General features: G+C 50.8%; 1 protein-coding gene and 1 long non-coding RNA gene across 2 annotated transcripts in view; both read left to right on the forward strand.

The window, feature by feature from the left end:
- ZC3H12D (zinc finger CCCH-type containing 12D) overlaps window positions 1-10,694 on the forward strand; it is a 32,764-nt gene extending 22,070 nt beyond the window's left edge. Inside the window, exons 4-6 of the mRNA XM_047101657.1 lie at window positions 3,752-3,986; window positions 7,240-7,346; window positions 8,495-10,694. Coding sequence (XP_046957613.1) covers window positions 3,752-3,986; window positions 7,240-7,346; window positions 8,495-9,279 — 1,127 coding nt within the window. The 3' untranslated portion in view covers window positions 9,280-10,694. The remainder of the gene's footprint in view (window positions 1-3,751; window positions 3,987-7,239; window positions 7,347-8,494) is intronic.
- A 6,310-nt stretch (window positions 10,695-17,004) lies between these two features.
- On the forward strand, window positions 17,005-18,184 carry LOC124528877 (uncharacterized). The gene is made up of 2 exons (XR_006966245.1): window positions 17,005-17,816; window positions 18,041-18,184. It is a non-coding gene; the product is annotated as an uncharacterized LOC124528877 (long non-coding RNA).
- The last annotated feature ends 8,758 nt before the right edge of the window (window positions 18,185-26,942 follow it).

Genomic DNA, 26,942 nt, shown 5'->3' on the forward strand with positions numbered 1-26,942 from the left:
CTGGGTGGCTCAGTCTGTTAAGCGTCCAACTTTGGCTCAGGTCATGATTTTGCAGTGTGTAAGTTTGAGCCCCGCATCAGGCTCTGTGCTGACAGCTCGGAGCCTGGAGCCTGCTTCGGATTCTGTGTCCCCCTCTCTTTCTGCCCCTCCCCTACTCACGCTCTGTCTCTGTCTCTCTCTTTCTCAAAAATAAATAAACATTAAAAAATATATATCCTTGTCTTAGGGATGAAATATCTTTAATTATTTCTATAGTAATACAGACTTTAAAAAGTTCTCTTTAAGTTCTGTGAATCCTATTTATTTTTTCTTGGGTCAGTTCCCTTTGTTCATTTCTGTGGGGGGTGTGTGTGTGTGTGTGTGTGTGTAGGTGTGTGTGGGGTGTGTATGTGTAGGTGTGTGTAGGTGTGGGAGTTTGGGGGTGTGTTTGCGTGTGTGTGTATATGAGTGTGTGTGAGTGTGTGTGGGTGTGTGTGTGGGGGGGGGTGCTGTGAAGTCTTCTCAAAGGTCTAGTACTTGTTTGGTCGTCAGTTTTGATTTGCAAACAAAGAGCCAGATCGGTTAGATACACCTCTATGTGATTTCCTTGCATCTTCTCTCCTAGTACGTGGATCTCTCCCAGAGTGGCAGGGCTGACTGACCGTCAGTGTAGACCGGCAGATTTCACTTGGGCAGACCCTGCGTGGGGCAGGCAGGTGCACAGTGCAAAGTGCCACATGATGGCTTCACTCCAGGAGGTCAAAGGCCACATGGGAACCTCCTCCTTCCTAGTGATATCTCACTTTCCTTATAGCAGTAAGGGTAGGGAAAGGGTAGATGCACCTGCCCCAGGAGTAGCCCTTCAGGTAGTTAACCCTGACTTCCGCAGACTTCCCACTTCCTCCCCACAGGCCCGCTGAACACTCTGGGCCTTTGCAGGAAGGATGGCCTCACATCCACTTCAGCCTTCTACCCACGTTCTGGGCTATGGCTCCCTACGTGCCGGGGGATCAGTATGGTTTCCTGGGTTTGCTGCTGTTCCCTGGCCCATGTGGTCTAATGTGATTATGGATCCCCTCCCCGTTTTGTACTTCTTTACTGCCATTTCAATAGGATTATGAGAGGGAGGCAGGGATAAATACTTGTGTTCAGTTCTCCACCATGAACTGCTTACCCTAAATTATTCTTTACAGTCTGAACATGGAGAATGGCGGCTCTCAACAGTTGTGTAATATTTAACTATAGTATGGGTAGGGGCGCCTGGGTGGCTCAGTCGGCTGGGCATCTGACTTCAGCTCAGGTCACGATCTCGCGGTCCGTGAGTTCGAGCCCCGCGTTGGGCTCTGGGCTGATGGCTCAGAGCCTGGAGCCTGCTTCCGATTCTGTGTCTCCCTCTCTCTCTGCCCCTCCCCCGTTCATGCTCTGTCTCTCTCTGTCTCAAAAATAAATAAACGTTAAAAAAAATTTTTTTAAAAATATAGTATGGGTAAAGGGTAGGGAAATCACTTTGGGGTAGGGAAGGAATTTTAAAACAAGTCACAACAGTGCAAAGCTTCAGGGGAAAGATTCATAAATTTGACTGCATTAAAATAAAAGCTTCTGTTCATTAGTGGATACCACAAAAACCAAAAAATGAAAAGACAAGCCTTAAACTGGGAGAGGCGATCACACATTCCTGATGAAGGATTACTGTCCAGAATCTATAGAGAGCTTCTCCAAATTAATAAGACAAAGACAAAGGGCCAACAGAAAGATGAACTAAAGCATGAATGGGCCTTTCACAGAAGAGAAGACATAAATGGCCAATAAACGTATGAAAAGACGCTCAATCTCGTTAGTGCCCAAAGAAATGCAAAAGAAAACCACAATAAGAGGGCACTGTACACCCACCAGATTGGCAAAAATTCAGAAACCTGAAAAGCCAAGCCCTGACACGGTCTTCTTGAATGCCGTGTTGGGTAGTCAGCTGATAGAAACTGCTTTGGAGACCAATCCAGCACTGTCTTGGAAAGTGCCTTTCCCTACCACTCAGCAATATCACTCTTAGAGTTACTCCCTAGAGAAGTCCTTGTACTCCTGTCCCCGGAGACTGACGCGCAGAACTGACAGTGGGGAACACAGGGACGTGGCCGAACCTCTCCAACACGATGTTACAGGAAGAAAGTAAGCGCGCAAGAATATGCACAGTACGATTCCATGTGTGTAAAGTCTAGAGGTTCCTAATCGCGTGAAAAATAGTCCTTTTGGGACGATGCATACATACGTATTTTTAAAAATGTAGCTCAGAGCCTGGAGCCTGTTTCAGATTCTGTGTCTCCCTCTCTCTGCCCCTCCCCCGTTCATGCTCTGTCTCTGTCTCAAAAATAAACATTAAAAAAAAAAATTAAAAATGAAAGGAGGGGCGCCTGGGTGGCTCAGATGGTTAAGTGTCCGACTTCAGCTCAGGTCATAACCTCGCAGTCAGTGGGTTCAAGCCCCGCATCGGGCTCTGTGCTGACAGCTCGGAGCCTGGAGCCTGCTTCGGGTTCTGTGTCTCCCTCTCTCTCTGTCCCTCCCCCAACTTGTGCTCTGTCCCTCTCCTGCTCATGCTCTGTCTCTCTCTTTCTCTCTCAAAACTAAATAAAACATTAAATTAAAAAAAAAAAAAAACGAAAGGAAGGGAACTGTAAACATGAAGTCTAAAAATTGGGCTACGTCAAAGGGGCAGCAGACGTGCAAAGTGGGAGGGGCGCCGGGGACCTCAAAAGCACGGCCACGTTGTAGTTCTCTATGGGAGTGCTGCGTAGGTGGCTTTAAAAGTTATCCTTGGTGCCCTTATGTGCATTGTGGACTTTCAAAAAGTCATATAGGAAAGGATGTAGATTTGAGGGAAGAGACAGTGAAGAATATGCTAAAGTTCTTCCAAGTTCTGAGTAACTGTTACAGTAGAAGGGATTTTCTTTCGCCTGCCTCCAAAGGCAAAACTAGGATCAAAGAGTAGACTTCCCGGGAATGTGGGTTTTAGCTCCTGTAAGAGACCTTGTGGCGTATCAGGTGTTCACCTCCTCACCAGTCCGCATACTAAGCTGTCGCCCACGCGAGCTTATCCAGTGTACTCACAGACACTGAGACAGAAGGAGGAATTGTTAACCTCATTTTATACTAGTTGCAAAATCTGGTGTTCAGAGAGGGAGGAGCCACAGCTGAGACCAGAACCCAGGCGTAGGGTCTGAATCCCAGACTCTCCCTAGTACATCCTTGTGTCCCTCAGAGCTGTGTTACGGTGTGCTCTGTCCTAAGGGTGTCCCAAGCAGATTCCTGTACCATGGGGGAAGATAGACAGTGGCTCTGAGCTACGGGCTCAGGCAGGAGCCTTCCAGTTGGATGCAAGTCTCCTAGTAACTTCTAAGGCTTTGCCAGGATTCCAGTTAAACTATGAATGTCTTTCTCCAGAAGGCCTCTCGTGTCTGCTGTGGTAGGGGTATTATGGTGTGTGACCATCAAAAGGACAAGAGCTATGGCTTTGCTCTCCTTTCTAAAGTGACTCCCCCTCGTAGGGTATCATTCTCGGGACAGAAGCCAAGAGCCCTGTTGACCCCAAGCTGCTGGCAAATTTCTCTTGACCTCCCTGCTCATGTGCCAGGCTGGGCCATGGGGTGGGGGAGGAGGAGTTGGCTCAGAGAGGATCCCTGAGCTGCCCCACATGCTGGGCGATCTGAGAATGGTTTTAGGGGTGGGGGTCCCACCCAGTAAGCCGCTACATCCTGTCTCCCGCCCGCCCTGTGGCCCCCAGAGCAGCACGTGCTGGAGGAGCTGGAGAGGCAGGCGGTGCTCGTGTATACCCCGTCCCGCAAGGTGAACGGCAAGCGGGTGGTCTGCTACGACGACCGCTACATTGTGAAGGTGGCCTACGAGCAGGACGGTGTCATCGTCTCCAACGACAACTACCGCGACCTCCAGAGCGAGAACCCCGAGTGGAAGTGGTTCATCGAGCAGAGGCTGCTCATGTTCTCCTTTGTCAACGATCGGTACGTGGTGGCACAGGGGGTCCTGGCATGGCGGGGGGGGGCTGGGGTGACTGGCAGAAAGCCAGTCCAAATAGCCTAAGCCCAGCGGGGCTTGCCGTCATGGGCACACCGTACCAAAGCAAAGGACACCCAGTCCTGGAGACAGAGCCCACTGGAAGTCACCTGCTCTCTCCCCCGGGGTCCGTAGAGGCTCTCTCAGTCCCTCTGGGTCTCTTCTCCATCGCGATCACGATTCCTCAGCAGGGCTGTTTTGTCCCAATTGTCCATGACCTTTCTGTTCCCATGCCCACATGTGGTTGACCTGGCAAAGAATTGCCCCACAGGTGGGCCAAGCTCGAGCTTGGGGCACTATCAACTTGTTGCTTTTATTTATTTATTATTTTAAATGTTTGCTTATTTTTGAGAGAGTGCACATGGGGGAAGGGCAGAGAGAGAGGGATACAGAGAATCCCAAGCAGGCTCCGCACTGTCAGCACAGAGCCCGATGAGAGGCTCGAACTCACGAACCGTGAGATCGTGACCTGAGCTGGAATCAAGAGCCACCCAGGTGCCCCTTGTTGCTTTTATTTTTAAAGCATTTACTACAGGTAAGAGCACTGAAACAGCCATCCTGGGGAAAATCGGAACTTTGTTGCACTACCCTTCACTTGTTTTACGTTCACGTCCTTTTTTTTTAAGTTTTGAATTACATACGGGAGTCATCTTTTTTGGGGGGTTGAGAAGAACTTGGAACTGAGTCCATCGCAATACCTGTTGTTGGTTGCACTTTTCAAGAGCGTCGAGTTGGTTCTTCTGTCCCCTAGGTTGGTTCCCCTGGGTCAGGTCCACCCTGAACCAACCAGCTCTAGCTGGGGGAGGGCAATGTCATGGACACAAGGCACAAACCTGTTAGCAGGTGCTGGGCAAGGGCCCCTGGACAGAGCTAAGGTGGGGAGGGAGCAGTGCGGATGTCGTCAGGCACGCTGAGGGCAAAGGCTAGGGGTCTGGCAAGGTGGCCATGGGTCTGAGACTAGCGAGGGCGGGGCGGGGAGGCAGGGTGCAGAGGGTACAGCACGCTGGGATATCACTCTCACTTCGCTTTCTGTTCCAGGCAGTGATAGCTTGACCCTCATTCTGGGCTCTTGGACTGGCCTTTAGAAATATGGTTTAAGAGAAACTCCCAACTCTGTGATGACAGGGGCTGTATGTGCCTTGTCTGCCATGGCCCATCACAGGCACTCAAGAACTAGTTGTAGGTGGTAAGTGAGTGAGTGAGTGGTGAATCAGTAAAGCGAATGGCTGCGGTCCTGGGGAAGGGAGAGAGGTGACAGGTCGGCTGGGTCAGGCCACTTGCGCGCGGCAGGCCCGTTCCTGACCTTGAAGCCCAGGAGGCAGTGTGGTGTTCTGGAAAGAGCTAGAGCTTTGGAGGCAGCAGATGAGGTTTCCAGTGGAGGCTCCGTCATTTACGGGCTGTGTGTCATGGGGGAAATCCCTGTCACTGAACTAAATGTCCCTCACCTTGAATTAATCATACCTGGATTAATCATATTTATGTTTGAGATGGTTTTGAGGACTAGGGAGAACTGTACCCCGAAGAGTACCTAACTGTGCCGAAGAGTAGCACTTACTTTCAGGCCAGGCCAGGACGTGGTGCCTCTAGAGGGCACTGTGCCCCTACTACTGCCCTCCTAAGCCCCAGAGCAGAGGCTTGCAAGCAGCTAGCTACCTGCTCCCCGGCCCCAGGAGCCCCCATGGCCATTTCCATATACTCAAGGCCAGCAGCTCCCTCTATCCAGCTCAGGCCTGGAGAAATCTGGAAAGTCTGGCGACTGTCGGTTCCAGAAAATCCTCACTGAAGTCTGATGGATCATGGCTGCCTTTGGCCTGGCCACAGCCTGGGGCCAAGGCCAAGTCCTTTTGACGCACCGGTCTCTGCTAAGGGCTTGCCAGAAGGTCCCCCGGCTGCCAGGAGGCAGAGCCTCCCTGCCTGCCTGTGGGTGAGGACGCCAGCCCCAGTGCCCTGGGCACGTCCATAGGGCCCTCTTGGCCCAGCTCGCCGCGGCCAAGGCCTAGCAGAGAGCAGGAGGTACAGCCTTTGGGAACCTCTAATAACCGCAGTGGGCGGCTCCCCAGATTCTTGGTCAGGGCCCAATTCTGAGAAGCCGGCTGTGTAGCTGGGATCTGAGCCACGGAGGCTGCCTGGGACCAGCGATTGCCCAGTTCTGGGCTGGCCTAGGGTATGTGGTCTGCATGGTGGGACTCAGTGTGACCCTTGACTCTCAGACGGACACCAACCCCTGAGAACAGCCCCCCACTTAGGAACCACAACCCCTCTAGCGGAACCTTCGTATGACCTGGAAATGCCTCCTGGGAACGAAAGTATTCACATAAAAAAGTGGATGGCCCTAAATGAAGGGCGTTTTCCTCCTAAGGAATGTGTTCCCCTCTGAGCTGTGGGCACACTGAGGATGCATTCCCTTCCTTGTGAGGCTTAATTCCAGGGAGATGGGAAGGGGCAGACAGGGGGCAGGAGGGGGTATCAGAGAACGGGGCCGGGGTCAGGCAGCCCCGGAAGCTGAGACCAAACCCAGAGCTCCCCGGGGTTCCAAAAGGACCTGCACTGAGGCTCTGTGTGCCGGCTACACCTGCTTCTTCACCGGCTCACTGGCCGGCATTTCAAACCATATTAATATTTATCCCCCATCTGTATATGTCCAGAGCTGTGGGGCAACACAGGAGATCCGAGTAAGGGAGCCCGCAGGACTAGGGCTGTTTGCAGCCCCAGGGAGGTCTGGACAGTGAGAAAGCAGCACAGGGTCACTTTCGGACCCGGGGCCCAGGGGAACCCTAGAGGGATTACGCTTCAATTTCAGTGCATAAAAATCACCTGGAAGTTGTTAAAAGGCAGATTCCTGAACCACCTGAGAGTCTGATGAAGCAGGTCTGGTGGGAAGCCAGGAGCCTGCAGTTTTAAAGGCGTTGCCAGGGTGATTGCGGCCCTTGCTGGACACACTCTTGGGAGAGGCCGGAGGCTGCTCTCCCGAGAGCCGTGCTCTCCGCTCATGGGTTCAGTGAGAAGGGAGGGCTGTGCTGCTTTCAAATGCTACACGGCCCCGGGTCGGGGGGAGAGCCCTGGATGGTGAGCCCCGCCCGAGGCCAGCCGTGCCTGCTGCGCCCATTCTCTCGCCCGGCTGGCTGGGGCCCGCTCCCTATGCGGGTGCTGGTGGTGAGTTTCTGTGGGTTTAGCAGTTGCCCCCCTGTGCTTGTTTTACAGGTTCATGCCTCCCGATGACCCCTTGGGCCGCCGGGGACCCACCCTGAGCAACTTCCTGAGCAGGAAGCCCAAGCCCCCAGAGCCATCCTGGCAGCACTGTCCGTACGGTGGGTGGCACCCCCATGCCTCGCGATCCCGGTTCAGGTCTCGTGTGAGGGCGGCACAGGGCGCAGTCAGAAGTGCTGGCCTGCTCGTCAGCAGCCTGGGTTCTTGCCTGGGTTCTGCTCCTAACTGGCTGTGTGACATCGGAGAGATCGTTTAACCTCTCTGGATGGCACTTGCTGACAGGGTTGTTATAAGGATGAACTGACATCCTGGGTGACTGTTGCATGGGAGTGTCTGTGAGGGCCGGATGCCGGGGTCCCACACCGGGCAAAGCTGTATCGTGTGTACCCCCAAGCTCCTCCTTCTCAGTCCCTCCCCCTTGCACTCTGCCACGTCTGTCTGCATCCCTCCACCCCTCCCTCCAGCCTCCACCAGCCCTCCACCCCTGGACCTTCATGGCCTTCGTCAATGCTATCCATTAAGAATTAAGGCTTTTTATCCCAGAGCACTTCTAGCCAGCTCTTTCGCTAACTTGCTTTGGCAAGTTCATGTGTTCGTTTAATGCCGCCAGGGCTTGTTTTTCGTGTCCAAAGAAGTTCAAAGTCCTATTCAAAGTCATTTCTTGTTCGAGTTAAGGTGACCACACACACATTCACGTTGGTTCACCTTGCTCCCATGCCCTCTCAGAAGTGTCCAGGTCTGGGCGATAAACTGCTTGATCACTTCTGTTAGAACAGCCTGTTGGGGAGGGCAATGATCAGCACAGGCGATGAGGCCAACGGTGGAAACTGAGGCAGACTGGACGTGCAATCCTGTGCGGGGCGCACCCGCTCCGCACCCTCTCCACAAGGGTGGCGCCATCCACAGGGTTCCCTGGGGAAGTGGAGGCCGAAGGTCATTGGATCTAGAGGTTTGCTTTCAGTCCCTGGTCGAAAGGAGTTCCCATACGGACAATCTCCCCGCCTGGCACTGAGATTACTGGGTCCAGCGCCCTACACCAAGGGCGTGGGTACTGCACCCTCACCCATCTAATCCGGCCCCAGGACACTTTCGCCCCTCCTCCCCTCCTCGTCCAGCCCCAATCCTGAGACTCCTGAAGGGGGCCCGAGGAGTCTCCAAGGAGAAGGGCCGGGTGCCGACCACAACCCCCACACAGCCTCTCCTACCCGAGGTCTCACCCGCCCTCTCCCCCTTGCCCCTTCCCTCCCAGGCAAGAAATGCACCTACGGCGTCAAGTGCAAGTTCTACCACCCCGAGAGGCCGCACTTGGCGCAGCTGGCGGTGGCCGACGAGCTTCGCGCGCAAACGCGGGCCTGGCGGGGCGCGGGCGCCGAGGCGGAGCGGCGGAGGAGCGCGCGGGCGGCCCGGGAGGAGCAGGGCGGCCCCGGGGGCGCTCCCGCCGCGGCCTGGCCGGGGCCCCCGGAGCCCGGCGTGCGCAGCCTGCACCCCGCGCGGCGGGCGGCCGACGTGGCCGCGCTCGAAGGCGGCTTCTCGCGCCTCGCCTTCAGCGACGACCCTGGGCCCCTCGGGGCGCCCCCTCGGGACGCCGGCCTCGCGCCCCGGCCGCGCCGTCCGGACTGGGGGGCGCCGGGGGCCTCGGCGTCCCCGGGAGCCCTGCCCGGCCTGCTGAGCCCCCAGGTCGGGCCGAGGGGGGGCCACGGCCCCGGGGCCCCGCACAGTGATCTCCCCCAGCGCAGGAGGCCCGCCGAGCCGCGGGCCCTCCAACAAGGGACCGGCCGGTTCCCGGGCCGCTCGGCCTGGGCGGAACGCAGCTGGGGCGACGGCGCCTTCGGGGGACCTTCGGGGTCCCCGCCTCCCTCCGCTCCCGGCGAGGTGGACGCGCGTGCCCGGGCGCGCATCGCGCTTTGCAGCATCTTCCCGCCCCACCAGGTGGACAGCGTCATGGCCCTGTTCCCGGCGCTCTCCGACGTCACCCGGCTCATCCTTCTCATCCAGAGATTCCAGACGTCTGGGGCTCCCGTGGGGAAATCCTAAGGAAGTCGTCCAAGCCACCGGAAGTCCCAATCTTGCCTTGCCGCTTGGTCAGGGCGGGTGGTCGGCCTGCCCCTGGGGCGAGCCACCCTGCAGCCCTCTTTTCTTTCAAGAAGGTCAGGAAAGCCGGCTTCCTCACCCTCAGCAGCACCCATGGTGGCACTTGATGACCCTCACTGACACTGCAGGGCTTGCTGCTGGAGGTCCGTGTCCTGCAGAATAAGGCTGGCCACATCCACGGAGGGAGTGGCCTCCTATGTCTGGAAGACTAGAAGGTCCCATGACGGCTCCAGGGGTTTGTGCAGAACACTGCATGGCTGTTTTGTCAACCTGCATTTGGGATCCACGAGTGGGTCACAACGTCAATTTAGTGGGTCACACCAGAAGGAGTGGTGTCGGAAATCTCAGAGCACAGGCCACATGACCAAGCTAAGTATGAAACTCTTGTATGTTAGCTACACGTGTGTGCACCTGTGTGCCCTTGGTAGCCGTGCAAACTTAACGTGGGTCATGGGCAAAAGTTTGAAAAATCCTGGTAAATGGCTTTGGCTTTTATCGCATCACGTGACATCTGAAATACGTAGTCAGTTGACTGGTGGAGGTCTTGGCATCTGATAGGTTTCATATCAGCTGTTTCTTACCTCATGAGAGGAACCTAGAATTCTAGACTTGATGGGTGGGTCCGCTTGTCCCTCTGTGTGGTTGGAGGTGGGGCAGGGGCACATGGTCTTGAGGGCAGAGCACAGATCCTCAAATGGTTGAGCCTTCTAAGTCACACCTCACTCCTGAGTCAAGGCCCAGTGAGTCAGGACTTGTGCTCAGAAACCTCCAGGTGGGTCAGTGAAGAGCTGGGATGAGCCTCAGTCATGGGGGTTTATCGCCGCCTTCCACCAGTGCTGTTTCTTGCAGCCAGCTACTGCTTTAAGTTTTGGGGAGGAGGGACCCACCTGCTTGCAGTGGACAGGACATGAGACAGTGCTTGCGGGGTGTGGACCCTGCGTCCTCAGGGGCCCTGGCATCTCTAGTGGGCATCCACCCGTTCACTTTGGGTTACAAGTCCAGATGTGCAGGTCTTAGCTCATTTGTTCGTGAGGACCCTTGGTGGCTTGGCCATCAGGGAGAATGTGAGGCACCTCCCAGTGGAAAATCAGCTCCCATCCCCCAAAAGCTTCCTGCAGACTGGCGAATGCAAAGGGCAATTTTTCTCAGAGCATCGTTCAGCTGTGTGCGTTGTGGACACAGAGCAGGGTGCACCCCTGGGAGAGTCTGCTTCTAGCCCTGTAGTTCATGGTAAATGCCGCCAGTGGAGGTACAGTGACGCTGTGTCTCCCTGTGACCCCTTTGACCTTTTTTTTTTTTTTTTTTTAAGTAGGCTTCATGCCCCATGCAGAGCCCAACTTGGGGCTTGAATTCACAACCCTGAGATCAAGACCTGAGCTGAGATCGAGAGTTAGATGCTTAACCGACTGAGCCACCCAGGCGCCCCCTTTTCGTCTTTTTAAACCAGATTCTTAGAGTGGCTCCAGCCTGATCTGTTCTTCACCTCTTTTTGCCAAAGAGGACAACTGCACCCACAGTTATATCTTAGCATTTTGGGAACTTAGTCCTGAAGAGGCCCCACCCTTCCTGGATAAAGTGGATTTCCCTCGTGGTGTTTTGTTTTGTTTTTTCCTTTCTTTTGACAAGACAACTTTATGTGTTTGTCTCTTGGGTCTGTCTCCTGACGTAGAGCCGTCTCCTTGCTGACTTACAGTTGGAGATGTTTAAACTGCTTCCTTTGAGGACAAGTTTGAGTTTTAGTAAGCTGTAAAGCTATTTTATTTGGTTCACTGTGATGAAGACAAGCACAAAAACAGGTGAAGAGACAGCGCTTTTCAGTGTAATCCCCTTTGGAATTTTTTCCAAAGTCTTGGTACATCTTTTTGACACAAAACATGGATGGATGGGTGACTGAAATGTTCCTAGTTGCATAACTGTCACCGTGATCCAAAAATCACTTTTATCCACACCTGGGCTCTCTGTTACCAAATTGTATATCATTTTCTCCCATGGCGGCTTCTCCCCTTAGGCCAAGTTTTCACGTCAAATATTGTGGGTGTGAAAACTGATGTTGTGGCTGCCTTATTTAGTGTTATTCCTCCCTTGGGGGTCAGGAGGCTGGGATCCGCCTTTTCCAGGGGAGGCCCAAGGTGAGAACATGCCTTTACTGGATGTTCAGCCGGCGGTTACCAAGGACACAGGTTGCTTCTCTGTTTGCTAGACTTTTAAAGTCCTCGTTACAGAACCACAAAACAGTCTCATAAAAGCCGCTCTTCCTGTGTAAACCTGCAGCAGAATCCTCGATGGCTCAGATCTGAGGAGCCTGGTGCTATACCGTGCTTTTGCTGGGGCTGCTTTCCCAGAGGCCTCTGGGCGGCGGTTTGTGGCAGAAAGTGCAGAATACCAGGGGTTAAGGAGGTAGAGGCAGGAGAAGCCACTCACGTCAGCCTTGCTCCAGGTAAAATGAATCCCAGCCCTCCGGAGTTTACACAGAATTCACGTAGGGGACAATGAGCCACCTGCCCGCTGGCACGGGTACAGCTTCCGTTCTCTAGGAGAACAGTCCCTGTGGGGAGAAGAGCGGGGTGGGGGGGAGGGGAAGAGGCATTAAGGAATGGGTGATGGGGGAGGGGGCTCTGGGAGATGGAACAACTACTTGGAATCACAAATCCCACCGTGAGGGAATGCACAGAGCCAGGCCCAGCTACTTGTGGGGCCCTGTATGGATTTAAAATGCAGGGCCCCCCAGGGGCGCCCGGGTGGCTCCAGCTAAGTATCTGACTGGGGCTCAGGTCGTGATCTCACGGTTCGTGAGTTCGAGCCCCACGTCGGGCTCTGTGCTGACAGCTCAGAGCCTGGAGCCTGCCTCGGATTCTGTGTCTGCCTCTCTCTCTGTCCCTCCCTTGCTCGCACTCTGTGTCTCTCTCTCTCAAAAAAAAAAAATACACGTTAAGAAACAAATTTAAAAAAATGCAGGTACCTGTTCAAACGTGGTCAAGAATGTCAAGACAGCACAGCATTCAACCAAGCATGGGGTTCTTCTAAGTGGGGGTGCCCCGTGTGCCTGCCTACTGCCCACAAAGCTGCCCGGTATGGAATTACCAAGTGTGCAAGGGAATATTTTGCACGCCCAGAGTGTCAGAGCCCAAGATATGATGTGCACACTTCATAGCTGGGAAAGGCCACATGTGTCCAGGGAGGGTCCTGGTCCCCCCGGGTCTCCCCCTCAGGGACTGTCTACTGCACCCCCTGAGGACTGACTGAGCGGACCTTCCTTGGCTTTCTCTGCCCACCTCTGACAACAAGGGGCAGAAGAGGAGAAGTTAAGAGTCCTGGGAAACCAGACGCCGGACCAGCTCTGTCCGTATGAGTACGAGAAGGCAGTGGGGGTGGGCCCAGCTGGGCAGCGAGTATACTGGTTTGTATTGGGCAAGGCTCTTTGGGTGCGGGCATGGCTTACAAACCAAAGGTCAGGAGGCCAGGGGCGGAGGCGGCTTCGGGGTCGGCTGCAGTGAGGGGCTTGAACCCTGTCTGTCAGAATTCTCTCTTTGGTTTTCTTCTGCATGTGGATTATTCTCTCCTTCTGAGGTTTTCTCTGCACAGCGAGGGCCACTGTGTTGGCAGACCCAGGCACGTGTCCTTCCAGCTGAAGGACTTTCAGCCTCAGAAAAATCCTGGGAAGAATTGAGTGACCTGACTTGGGTCATGCGCCCAGCACTGAACCAGTCACTGTGAGGTGTTGCCCTAGACGCAGCTGGGTCTCACGGCCCCGTCTGGCTCAGATGAGGGCACGAACTGTGATTGTCAGCTCCCGCCAGACCCCACACGGTTGGTGGGGGGGGGGGGCGGGAGGTTTAAGGGGATGCCGGGCTCTTCCCTCAGATCTAAGAAGCGGGCACGGTGTCCAGGCAGACAGAACGAATGCCAGGCAAAACAACAGCGCTCAAATCTGGACTCTGGGCCAGGGTTTAGGCTGGCCGCACCGTCCTCCACCGCCAGCTCCGGTGGCACCGGAGAAGGGAGCCGCTGTGTGTCTTCTCTTTCTCGCTTAATCGGGAAAAACCTTCCATCCACAGTCAGCACAGCTCTCTGCGGGAGCAAGTTGGAGGGCCTGCTGCTACAGGGCCCGAGCGATCGTCGTGCGCGTCTCGCCACTCCCGGACTGCAGCCAGATGAGCACTTAGGTGGGAGACTGCCAAAATGCCCCGCAGAGGAGGAAGTGGCTCTTCAGAGTCAAAAGGTGACCTTGTTCCCTTTGACTCACTTCTGAACCGATGCCCTCTAGAACTCAGGAAGCTCTCAGGATCGGAGCGCTCAGCCCAGCCGCTGGCAGCTTCGCTGAAAAGGGGGGGCGGGGGGGGTGCCCTGGCCCAGCTTGGTAATCACTTGGCTCCGAGTTCCTGGGGGAACAATGTCACCTCTCTGTCCTTATGGAGGAATGACATACTTAACCCCAATGCCCAGGAACAGGAAAGGTGTGGTAAATAAACAGAAAGGCAAGTGGGCCACAGGGTTCAAAAGCCAGTTGAATGCCGTATATATATCGACTGGCTGGCTGGCTGGCTGACGCTGAGTGACACTGAGTGACACTGACTGGGTGGCTGACAAGGTCTGAGTAATCACTCAAATAGGGTTAGTAAACCACAATAGTTGCGACTTTGCCTGAAGTCCAACTTGCTCTTGAAAATGGCGTCTGTGTGACTAAAACAAGCCACACCAAGCCTTACCGATGCCGTTCTTGTTGGGGTAGTGGATGGAGGCTTCTTCCCCCCAAAGGAAGGATGGGAAGCACAGGATGGAAATGAGGTCTCCCTCTTTGCGCCAGTGATTTTTTTTCCAGTCCGGCCCCCTTTTCCTTTCTCTGAGACTGTCTCTAGCCCTCGTTTTCTCAAAGCCCCTTCTTCCTACAGAACCACCTTCTCAGTGGTCTTTTGGGGGCCATGTTTCACTTGATTGTATGTAACTCCTCTGCTCTGTCCTCTTTGGTCTCCTGCTCCCACCGCTGCCCTCAAAGCTCTCCGGCCCTCAGAGCCCTTCTCTCTCCCCTTCCTCCATGAAGTCTACCGGGGCCATTCCAGCCCTTGTGACCCGGTCCTCTTCTCGGATTCTTCACCGCTGTCCTTTCCGGGGCTGGACATTTCCCACTGCCCCAGGGCACCCTTGGAAAGATTTTGCTCTGAGTAGTTATTTGCTGTTCATCATTGAACTCTTTCCTTGTATTTGGGCGTGTAGACCATGCACATTTGAGAGGGTTGGGGCTCTTGTCTTTAGCCTTGTCTTTCCATCAGCTCTGAGGCCAGTCAGGACCAGTGAGGTTATGTCACTGAACCCAAACAGTCCCAGATCCCAATGGCTAGGACCACAGGGTTGTGGTATATTGTGCTCCAGGTCTGCCGTAGGTCAGCCAGGGCTGTGCATGCAGAGACCCAGGCTGAGGGAGGATCTGTCTCCAGCTTCCAAGTGGGCGGAAGAAGAGAACGTTCTCAAACGTGCACCGATTCTTAAAGCTTCCAAGTAGATGGCAACACCTGTCTGCACGGGGCAGGAGAACGCGATCCTCCTGTGCGTCTAGGGTAGGCAGAATGGCACCATGATAGTTTGCCTGTGGTGGCCAACAGTGAATTATTTATTGATTGAAAGCCTTGAAGGAAGAAATGAGTTAAATAAAACATGGTACATTCATTTAATGGAATCGTATAAGCCACAAAAATGATATTGCTGGAGGATGTTAATGACATAGAAAACGTTGAGCATAGATTATGAAGTATAAAAGCAGATTATAAAAAAAGAATGTGCCATATTTCTGTTTTATTAAAAACGCATATTATATGGGGCGCCTGGGTGACTCAGTCAGTTAAATGTGTGAGTCTTGATTTTGGCTCAGGTCATGATCTCACTGTTTGTGGGATCGAGCCCCACATGGGGCTCTGTGATGACAGTGCCTGGGATTCTCTCTCTCTCCCTCTCTCTCTGCCCCTCCCCTGCTCACATGCTCTCTCTCACTCTCTCTGAAAATAAAATAAACATTTAGTAAATGCATATTATACTTATAGAAAAGAAATTCTCGAAAAGGTCCACAGGTCCAGATGGTGAGATTATGAGGACAGGCAACCTCTCCTCCTTTTGGTCTTTATCTACTTTCTAAATCTTCTCCAGTTGGTCGCTTTCATTACAAGAAAAAAATTTCTTGCTAAACAACCCGGCCTTTTAAAAAGTGGTAAAGTATACATTCATCATAAGAGATGCGGAAAACTCAGGCCCCTTGAATTGACACGTGAAAACACCAAAGTTTAGATCTTTCCAGACCTCTTTCCATGTATGCGTGCATATTTCGTTGAAAGCGAATCCTCACCCGCCAGAGCCTGGAGCACATGGGCTGGGCTGAATGTCAATGACCTGATGGTGCCCGTGAGCATTGTGCTGGTTCCATGGCCAGAAAATCCTGTGCAGGCCCTGGCTCCTGGGAGGGATGAAGGATCCTGGGAGGCACCCCCCCACCCCCCCCCCCCGCCAAAGCTCTATGTCTGCCAGCTCCCGTGGCTGCTCTGTGGAAGGCCCACCACGCGTGGCACCCCGGGTCCCAAACACGTACATTCGGGCTCGTGAGATCGCAGGCAAGGAGGTGGCACTCGCTGTGGAGAATTTGGCCCTGGGGCCTCACGGCCTCGTTGCTTGGGAAAGGAGGAAGAGGGACGTTTCCCCATTCTCCGTTTGTGTTCTTTGAGTTGGTTCTGCTCCAGGGAATTTTTTTGGCCAAGGCAAGTTCAAAATAACTCTTCATGATCTGTTTGGTGCAAATGCAAGTTGATTTATGGCTTTGCTGACCTTTGATTCACTGGCAAAGCACTGCCTGGGGCCCTGGGGAGATTTTCCTTTGCTTGTTTACCCGGGGTGATTTAGGAGCTATAGTGCCAAGAAGGTTTTCCTATTTCTTCCACCCCAGGACTTGACCTCGCGGCCCCTGCCCTCAGGGCTCACACCCTGGGGGACTCAGCCTCAGATCGTGTACAGACGGACACAGTTAACCTTCAGATGCCCTGGACCATGTTACTCATTCATAGTCTCTGGCTTTTAACCCCTTTCAAGAGGTCCCCAGAGAGGGGTGCCTGGGTGGCTCAGTCGGTTAAGCGTCCAACTCTTGATTTTGGCTCAGGTCATGATCTCACGGTTCGTCAGTTCCAGCCCTGTGTCGGGCTCTGTGCTGACAGTGGGGAGAGCCCGACTGTCCTTCCCCCACTTACTCTATCCCTCAAAATAAATAAATAAACTTAAGAAAAGAAAATACAAGTTAAAAAAGCCAAAAAGACAAAACAGGAGCGCCTGGGGGGCTCAGTGGGTTAAGTGGCCGCCTTCGGCTCAGGTCATGATCTCATAGTTCGTGGGTTCGAGCCCCGGTTCAGGTTCTGTGCTGACAGCTCAGAGCCTGGAGCCTGCTTCGGATTCTGTGTCTCCCTCTCTCTCTGCCCTTCCTTTCCCTGCTCACACTCTCTCTCTCAAAAATAAACAAACATTTAAAACATATATACGTATGAAGTGTATTTATAGGATGTCTCTTTATTTTTTTAAAGTTTGTTTATTTTGAGGGAGAGAGGTGGGGGCAGAGAGAGAGAACCCCAAGCAGGCTCCGCAGTGCCAGCACAGAGCCCGACGGGGGGCTCGAACCCACGAACCATGAGGCCATGACCCGAGCCAAAATCAGGAGTCAGACGCCCAACTGGCTGAGCCACCCAGGCGACCCAGTAAAGCTCTTTAAAAGCAAAAGAAACCTGTAGAGAAAATGTGTTCCCAGAAGAACTGACTCTGGAGGGTTCGAGGTAGACTGGCTCTCACCATGGGCTGGTCCCAGCTTCTCCTTGTCACCTTTCTGTCTTGTACCAAGCCCGGCAGGAGGCGACCCTGCCCTGTCTGTGCCCCCTGGAATGTGCTGTTCCAATGTGCCCACCTCAGCCTGAGGGGCAGCTGGGGTGGGGGGCGGTCTGTGGAGAGACCACAGGGCTGCTGGGCCCCCCTGTGGAGGGCAGTGGCCTGTCCTGGCTGTTCCACCCTCACTCAAGGAGGGTCCTCTGCCTGCTTCAGAGGTGGGCTGGCGCTGGGCCCCATCCAGGCTCTGGTCTTCTTCCGTCCCCTTCATGGACACCCCGGAGGAGAAATCCCAGACCGTGGCAGCCCTTCCTGTTTGAGTCCCAGCCACCAAAGCCCCAGAGGAGGTCGGCGGGGGGAGACAAGGAGAGAAAAGCCTTAAGTAGGTGCTTCCGGAACAACTGGAAAACGGGAGATGGCGGTGGGGGGTGGGCATGGGAAGCGGAGAGGGGAGAAAGCGGCAACAGAAAAAAGAGAAGGCACGAGAAAGTACCACCTTCCAGTTCTGGCCCTGAGGCAGACCACCACTGATTTTATACCTACTTGTTTTTACCTAGCATTTTCCAAACAGTGTCAGTATCCGTGAAGTCCTGGGGCGATACGTTAGCTCCAGTTTCCCCAGGAGACATTGAAATCAATAGGTAGGGGCGCCTGGGTGGCTCAGTCGGTTGAGCGTCCGACTTCAGCTCAGGTCACGATCTCGCGGTCCGTGAGTTCGAGCCCCGCGTCGGGCTCTGGGCTGATGGCTCGGAGCCTGGAGCCTGCTTCCGATTCTGTGTCTCCCTCTCTCTCTGCCCCTCCCCCGTTCATGCTCTGTCTCTCTCTGTCTCAAAAATGAATAAACGTAAAAAAAAAAAATCAATAGGTAACAGAAGCCATTTCTACAGAGACAGAAAGATGAGCGGTTTCCTGGGGCCGGGGGCTTGCTGGGAGAAGAAGGGGATGAGAACTAAAGGCATGGGTTTCGTTGCGGGGTGGTGGAAATGTTCTAAATTTGATTGTGGCGTCGGTTGTACAAGTCTGTACTAAAAAGCATCGAATTGTTCACCTGAAAGGAGTGAATTGTATGGTATGTGAATCATACCTCAATAAAGCCTTTACAAAAGCGAAACGAAAAAGAAAGAAAACAAAGCGCGTCTTTGTGAAGCCTGGATCTCCCTGCACTTCTCGGCCAGGACCGCTTTGGAAATACTTGGCAACGAGAAGTCCACGGCCCTTTCCGGTTCTGACATCTCGGGGCTCTTGCTGAAGCTGTACCGTGAGCGGGGTGAGTAGGGAGCCGGCCTGTGGCAGTGGAAGGGACCCGACTGCCGCCTGGCTTTTCGAGCTAAGCAAGCAGTGGCCAGCCGTCTAGGAACCGGAGAGAGCTGTGACCCACAGCGGTGTTCCTACCACATCGAGGGCTCAAAAGCAGTGACCCAAGGCAGCTGCCAAACATCCATCAGTATTGCACCACCGAGAAAACATCTGGGATCCAAAGTTGCAGCTGCCCTCGGCCTCAGAGACAGTCAGCCACGAGACTGCTGGACACTTCTGTGGGTCCAGGGCTGGCTTGGTATCGACATCGAGGCAGGAAAAGAAACTGGAGCCTCTCAAAGCCCCTCAGATGGGGCGGGGCTCCTGGGGTGACTCTTATCCAGGTTGCCCGAGACTGGCCCGGTTTTAGCATCGAAAACCCCACACACCCAGGAAACCCTTTGTTTCGTCCGGACAAACTGGACAGCTGGTCACCCAGATTCCTCACAGACCCCTGAAAGCAAAGGGCCAGGCGGAACGACTCCTGGAAAGGCCACAAGAACGGCTTTCACTCTCCCTCTGCTCCGATAGCCACAGTGACCGAAAGGAGTCCTGGAGAAGGGAGAGAAGAGGGTCTTACTGTAAGCCTGGCAACCCACTTTCCAGAAACAGAAAACAACAAGAAGCCAGACTTGAGAATCAGGCCCTTGGCCAGGGCAGCGTGGCCACTCCTGGCCTTTGGGGAGGGGTCTCCATCACAGAGCCACCCGTGGGGCCCAGCGGGCACTTGCTTCCTTCAGCTCCCACGCTCACCCTTGAGGGGGTAAACTGTCACTGATTGTGATGTTTAATTTCATATGTCAACCTGACTGGGCACCCAGATATTTGATCAAATATTTTTCTGAGTGTGCCTGTGAGGGTATTTCTGTGAGTAAAGGGAATCGCTGTCTCGAATGCGGGTGGGCTTCATTTAATCAGGTGAGGGGCCTGAATAGTCCAAAAGGGCTGACCATCCCCTGACTTACAGAGAGTTCTTCCTGCCTGACAGCCTCTGAAGGCATCAGGCCTTCCTGGGTTTCAAGCCTGCCAGTCTTTGGACTATACTTCGGCGCTTCATTTTAGGCTTTTGGACTCAGACTGGAATTAAACCATCGGTGCTCCTGGGCTGGTCAACTCAGCTGCAGATCTTGGGGCTGCTGGTCTCCCCATTATCATGCAAGCAAATTCTGTATAATCTCTCTCTCTCCTATTGGTTCTTTTTTTTTTTAATATTTAATGCTTATTATCATTTATTATTTTAATTGTTTTAATGTTTATTTATTTTTGAAAGAGAGAGAGAGGGAGAGAGAATGCGAGCAAGGGGAGGGGGGCAGAGAGAGAGGGAGACACAGAATCTAAAGCAGGCTCCAGGCTCTGAGCTGTCAGCACAGAGCCCCACTGGGGCTCAATCTCACGAACCAAGAGATCATGATCCAGCACAAGTCAGACCATTAACCGACTGAGCCACCCAGGCGCCCCCTATTGGTTCTTTTTTTTTTGAAAAGCCCTAATACACTGATGAGTCCAGCTCTCTCCCTGCCCTACTCAGTCAACGACCTTCAAATGAAGATGTTGATTTTTGGCAATTTTGAAAGACTCAGGCTGGTGATGATGTCAACGCCAAGGCAAGGAAGCAGTCCGTTTCACTAGGGGCTAGTTCTTGTGCCGACTTCACGAATTTATGAATGGCTGTGGCAAGAAAGGCCCGCTCCTCCCTGGTCTTGCCTGTTTGGGGAGTGGGTACTCAGTATACTCACTGTCCTGTGTGGACGTGTCAGAAATAGAGACATCGTTGAGTCCGTTTTGTTCTCAGTCTCAAAGCCTCTGGAGAGCTGGTAACATAAACCCTAAGGTCTTGTGGGGCCTGACATACATGTGAGCTTTAGACACTGACCCCACACAGCTAGCATCACTCACCAACTTGCTCTGAAACAGGAAAGAATACGTGTTCCGACCCCATGCAGTCTTTTTTTTTTTTAATTTTTATTCATTTTTTGATAGAGACAGAGTGTGAGTGGGGGAGGGCAGACACCGACTCCGAAGCGAGCTCCAGGCTCTGAGCGGTCAGCACAGAGCCGGACGAGGGGCTCGAACTCAGGAACCGCGAGATCGCGACCCGAGCCGAAGTCGGTCGCCCAACTGACTGAGCCACCCAGGCGCCCCTCCCATGCAGTCTTTCTTACCCCACTGCAGAAATAGTTCTTGGCCTGAAATCTCACTTCAAATGTGGGTCTAAGGTGCTCTTTTTAGAGGACTTCAGACACTGCCGGGAAACCGGGAGCAACCTTTTTCAGGACGCAAAGCTCGGTGCCCTTAACTCCCGGAAGAGGAGGAAAAGCACAATCTCTGAACTAGGTTAGGTCTTCTGGGGACTGTTCATCGGCTTCAGCTCACTGAGAAGGGAGTTGGCCAAATATAAAATTCCCCAGTCTGAATCCTTCTCTCTCTTTCTTGTAAGAGCAGCTGGAAGACAAGCCACCCAGCTTAGTGTCCCCCCACCTCCCCACCTCGGCTCCCCAGACTTTCAGACCCAGGAGCGCACACAAGTACCGATCCTGACCATTAGGTGTCACTGTTGTACACGGCATGGACTGACCTGGGCTCCGGACGATTGACCGCGCTCCAACTTGATCCGCCTTTCGATTTCTGCACGACTGCGGGGTTCCCCAAAGTCTAGCGGTGCCCAGCCTGAGGCCAGTAACCAGTCAACAGTTGACACAAAATACAGGTAAAGCCCACCTGGGCTTTGCACTCTGGCAGTTACAGCTCTTTGTGATGGAGGATGGAAAAGCGGTCGGTATGGTGAGCAGCTGGAAGGGCAAATAAAAATATTTTTTACCGTTGCATTTTAAAATTCATAATAAACTATGTCCAATGTACAGGAAAATTACAGAGAACATTACAAGAAACCCTTGAATTGAATTGCCATGTCTGCCTCAGTGTTTTGCTTTGTTTTATATATGTATTCACAAACATTGTATAGCATCGTTCTGTGTGTTTTCAAATTTTATGTAAATATTTCCATTTCTATTACATCATTTTGCAAGTTGCTTTTACCACCTCAACCATTATTTTTCGTTTTGGGGGTTTATTACTGTCGCTGTAAGTAGCTCTGATTTATTTATTTGAACCACTGTATTGTATTCCATTGAATCTCCACAACAATCAGTTTATAAAATCATTGGCTATTTCCAATTTTGTTATTACTGCAGGTAAGGCTGAAATGACAATTTAAAAACAACTTTATTTAGGTCTAGCTTACATACCATAGAGTTTACCCACTTTATTAAAGTATACAATTCAATGGCTTTCAGCAAATTTACTAAGTTGTGCAACCATGACCACAGTCAAGTTTCAAACGTTTCTATCACTCCTTTGAGACCCTAGAGCCCATTTACAGGTACTAACCCATTTTCTGTGGAATGACTGTTCTCACACAGGTCTCTGTGCTCATGTGCGAGAGAATCTTTCTCTTTCCACCTAAGAGTGGAATTTAAAAGGCCATGGACATACACATTTCAGTTCTCAAATTCTGCCTCATTTCACGTTGTGTGGTTGAAACAATTTCCACTTTTAAAGCAGTGATGTGTATGGGGCGCCTCAGTGGCTCAGCCGGTTAACCGGCGACTTCGGCTCAGGTCATGATCTTATGGTTCGTGGATTCGGGTTATGATCTCACGGTTCGTGGGTTGGAGCCCCACGTCGGGCTCTGTGCTGACAGCTCAGAGCCTGGAGCCTGCTTCGGATTCTGTGTCTCCCTCTCTCTTTGTTCCTTCCCCGCTCGTGCTCTCTCTCTCTCTCTCAAAAATAAATAAACATTAAAAAAAGAAAATAAAATAAATTCTCTCTTCTTTAAAAAAAGAATAAAGCAGCGATGTGTAGACTTCTTCTTTGGCCACATTATTAACATACTTCTTTTGTCCTTTTCTTTAGTTTTGTTCTTCTTCTTGCCAATCTGATTTTAACCACATTGTTGCTTCAATTTGCACTTTCCTAATTTCTTTTTTTTTTAAGTTATTTATTTATTTTGAGAGGAGGGGAAGAGGCAGAGGGAGAGAGAGAATCAATTCCAAGCAGGTTCCGTGCCATCAGGGCAGAGCCCGACATGGGGCTCAATCTCACCAACCCATGAGATCATGACCTGAGCCGAAATCGAGAGTTGGACACTTAACCGACCTAGCCACCCAGGCGCCCTTTCCTAACTTCTATCTGTTGATGTTTGTTGGCTATTTGGGTTCCCTCTTCTGTGAATTGCCTATTAATGCCCTTTGCTCATCTTCTAACGTATTACCTTTTTCCTATCGATTTGTAGCAGTCTCTTACATATACTGGGTAATAATTTCTGTTTTCAGTTACACACTTTGGAAATATCATGTCCCAGTCTGTGGTTTATTTAAACTCTAGGGACTTCTGCTGAACAAAAGTTATAAATTTTTACGCAGCCAAGTAATCAACAATTTCTTAGTGGTTTGTGCTTTTCATGTCTTAGGAGAAGTATTTCCCCATCACAAGGTTACAGAAATATTCTTTTGGGGGCGCCTGGGTGGCTCAGCCGGTTAAGCGTCCGACTTCAGCTCAGGTCACGATCTCGCGGTCCGCGAGTTTGAGCCCCGCGTCAGGCTCTGGGCTGATGGCTCAGAGCCTGGAGCCTGCTTCTGATTCTGTGTCTCCCTCTCTCTCTGCCCCTCCCCCGTTCATGCTGTGTCTCTCTCTGTCTCAAAAATAAATAAACGTTAAAAAAAATTAAAAAAAATATTCTTTTGTATTTTCTTCTGAAAGTTTTAAAATTTTATATTTCACTTTAGGTCTTTAATCTACCTATAGCTTGTTGTTATGTGTGGTGAGGAATTGTTTTCTCCAAGTAGACATGCTATTCCTCTACCAAGCCCCATCCTGTGTCACCTGTTCATCTGAGCCTGTTGCTAACACCACAGCATCTCGGTTACTATAGCTTTAGAGCGAGTCTTGATATTTGGAGTGTGACCAAGCTCGATGAGGGCAGGAATTGCTGACTGTTCTGTTAACTGCTCTGTTCCCATCACTTCCAGCTAGAGTACACAGGGTGTGCTTCCCATTTGTTGAATAAAGAAATGAGTGGATATATAGTAGGGCACGTCTCTTCTCTCCTTTTTTTCTTTTTCTTTAGGAGAGTCTTGGCTGTACTTGGTCCTTACTTGTTCTGGATAATGTTAGGATCACCTGGGCAAGTTCTACAAAACACGTTACTGGACATTTTAGTAGAATTGTTTTGAGCTTAGAGACTAATTTGTGGGAAATTGACATCTTTATAATCCTGAATCTTCCCAGCTAGGAACATGGCATATCTCTAGACTTATTTAGGTTGTCTTTATTTTCTTTAGTAGTGATTTGAGATTTTTCTCTACAAAGGTATGCATGCATATGTTATTGAAATCATTCCTTGGTGCCTTGTAGTTTTTGTTGTTATTATGAACTGGTTCTTTTTTCTTTACACTTTCCTACAGTTTTTCATTGGTGTTATTTATTTTTGTATGAACAAGTCTTGAATTTCCTGAATGTTTTATCTACATCTACGAAGATGATTACATTTTCCCTTTTTATCTATTAATACACATTTCTAATTTTTTAATGTTGAGCCATCTTTGCATATGGGAAAAACCAGTTGATTTTCTCCATTAGTGCTTACCAACAGAAGTTTCTGTGATGATGGGAATGTTCTGGTCTGTCCAAGAGAGTAGTCATTACACATAGGTGGCTATTGAGCATTTGAAATGTGGCTACTGTGACTGAGGAATTGAACTTCAAATGTTTATTTATTTTGAAAGAGAGAGTGCAAGTGGGGGAAGGGTGGGAGAGAGAGGGGGAGAGAGAATCCCAGGCAGGCTGTGCACAGTCAGCACAGAATTTGACACGAACTGTGAGATCATGACCTCAGCCAATGTCAAGAGTTGGATGCTTAAACCGGCTGAGCCACTCAAGTGCCCCAGCATTCTGCTTCCTACCTGCCCTTTCTTTGCTTCTGCTGTGATTACACCCATGGAATTCTCTCCTGGACTCCCTGGAAAAAAAACTTTCTTTTTTTTTTTTCAACGTTTATTCATTTTTGAGAGAGAGAGCTCGAGACAGGGGAGGGGCAGAGAGAGAGGGAGACACAGAATCTGAGGCAGGTTCCAGGCTCTGAGCTGTCAGCACAGAGCCCAATGCGGGGCTTGAACTCATGAGCGGTGAGATCATGACCTGAGCCGAAGTCGGACGCTTAACTGACTGAGCCACCCAGGTGCCCCCCCCCCCAAAACTTTCTTAATAAAATGTTTTACATGTATAAAAGTGCAGAATGTTATCATATACCTAAGCATGCTAACATTAGCCATTGAATGTATCAAATATTTAAAAGGATGTGCGTACTATAGATATGGTTGGAGCCCTCTTTCTGACTTTCTGAATCCTGTCATCTGTCTTCTCTCTCTGGGGGGTAACCACTATTCTAAAGCTGATGCCTACCCCTCTCTTCTGTTTTTTTATAGTTCTACCATATACACAGAAGTCTGCAAATACATACTATTTTGTATTTAAAATAGTACATAAAGGGTACGAAACGCCATATCATCCTGCTTGCCACTTGCTTTTGTCACTTTGCCACGTGGCTCCATTAGCACAAGTGGCTCCGGGTTATTTCAATTGTTCTATAGATTCCATAGTATGAACTTACCCATTCACACATTGTTCCCCTACTGGCAGAATTTAGGTTATCCCCTCTATTCTTCTTGCATGACAAAGTATGCTTCAGTAAGTGTTCTTATATTCATATTCTTGGACTGGGGATGAGCGTCCACAGGGCACCTCCCTGGAGGAGTATTGCTGACAAGACACATCCTCAAACTCATTAGATTCTACTGATTTGTCCTCCGTCTGGGCTTGAGAGCTTTGTTCTCACATTCTCACCAAAAAGGTATTGACAGCTTTTCTACTGTTGCTAAGTCGATGGGTGTATGACTCTCATTTCTCTGTGGTTTTATTTATTTTTAAAATTTATTTACACACTGTAAGTCTTTAAACACTTTCTTTTAAATGTTTATTCATTTTTGAGAGATATAGAGAGACAGAGAGTGAATGGGGGAAGGGCAGAGAGAGAAGGAGACACAGAATCGGAAGTAGGATCCAGGCTCTGAGCTGTCAGCACAGAACCCGACGTGGGGCTCGAACCCATGAACCATGAGATCATGACCTGAGCCGAAGTTGGATGCTAAAGCAACTGAGCCACCCAGACGCCCCTATTTTTTTTATTTTAATTCCAGTGTAGTGTTATATTAGGTTTGGGTGTACAACATAGTGATTCAACAGTCCATTTATTAGTGTTCATCAAGTTAATTGTATTCTTAATCTCCTTCCCTGATTTCACCCATCCCTCTGTCCACCTCCTCTCTGGTAACCATTTGTTCTCTATAGTTGAGTTTTTTTTTTTTTTTTATTTCTGTCTCTTTTTCCTTTGTTCATTTGTTTTGTTTCTTAAATTCCACATATGAGTGATATGGTATGGTATTTCTTTTTCTCTTACTGGCTTATTTCATTTAGCATTACACTCTCTAGCTCCATCCATGTTATTTCAAATGGCAAGGTTTCCTTCTTTTGCATGGCTGGATAATATCCCATCACACACACACACACACACACACACACACACACCCCACATCCTCTTTATCCATTCATCTATCGAAGGACACTTGGGCTGCTTCATAGTTTGGCTATTATAAACAATGCTGCTGTAAACACAGGAGTGCATGTATCCCTTTGAATTAGTGACTTTGTATTCCTTGGGTAAATACCCAGTAGTGCAATTACTGGATCTAAGTGTAGTTTCTATTTTAAACCTTTTGAGGAATCTCCAGACTGTTTTCCAAAGTGGCTGCACCAGTTTGCATTCCCATCAACAGTGCACCAGGGTTCCTTTATCTCTGCATCCTCACCAACACTTGTTTCTTGCGTTTTTTTAACTAGTCTAATAGGTGTGTGGTGATATCTCATTGTGGTTTTATTTTGCATTTCCCTGATGGTGAGTGATGTTGAGATTGTTTCATGTGTCTGTTGGCCATCTGCTCATCTTCTTTGAAGAAATGTCTGTTCATGTCTTCTGCCCATTTTTAAAATTGAATTATTTATATTTTGGGTGTTGAGTTGCATACATTCTTTGTATATTCTAGATACTCTTTGTTGGTTGTGTCATTTGAAAATATCTTCTTCCATTCTGTTGGTTATTTAGTTTTGTGGGTTGTTTCCCTCACTGTGCAGAAGCTTTTTATTTTGATGTAGTCCCAAGAGTTTGCTGTTGCTTTTATTTGCCTTGCTTCAGGAGACACATCTAGAAAGATGTTACTATGGCCGGTGTCGGAGAAACTACTGCCCCTCCTCTCTTCTAGGATTTTTATGGTTTCAGGTCTTAATCCATTTTGAGTTTATTTACGTGTGCGATATAAGAAAGTGGTCCGGTGTCATTCTTTTGCATGTAGCTGTCCAGT

The sequence above is a fragment of the Lynx rufus genome, unplaced genomic scaffold (genome assembly GCF_022079265.1).
Source record: "Lynx rufus isolate CCGP_SWC_20201006 ecotype Redwood Valley unplaced genomic scaffold, mLynRuf1.p SCAF_6, whole genome shotgun sequence".
Taxonomy (NCBI): Eukaryota; Metazoa; Chordata; class Mammalia; order Carnivora; family Felidae; genus Lynx; species Lynx rufus.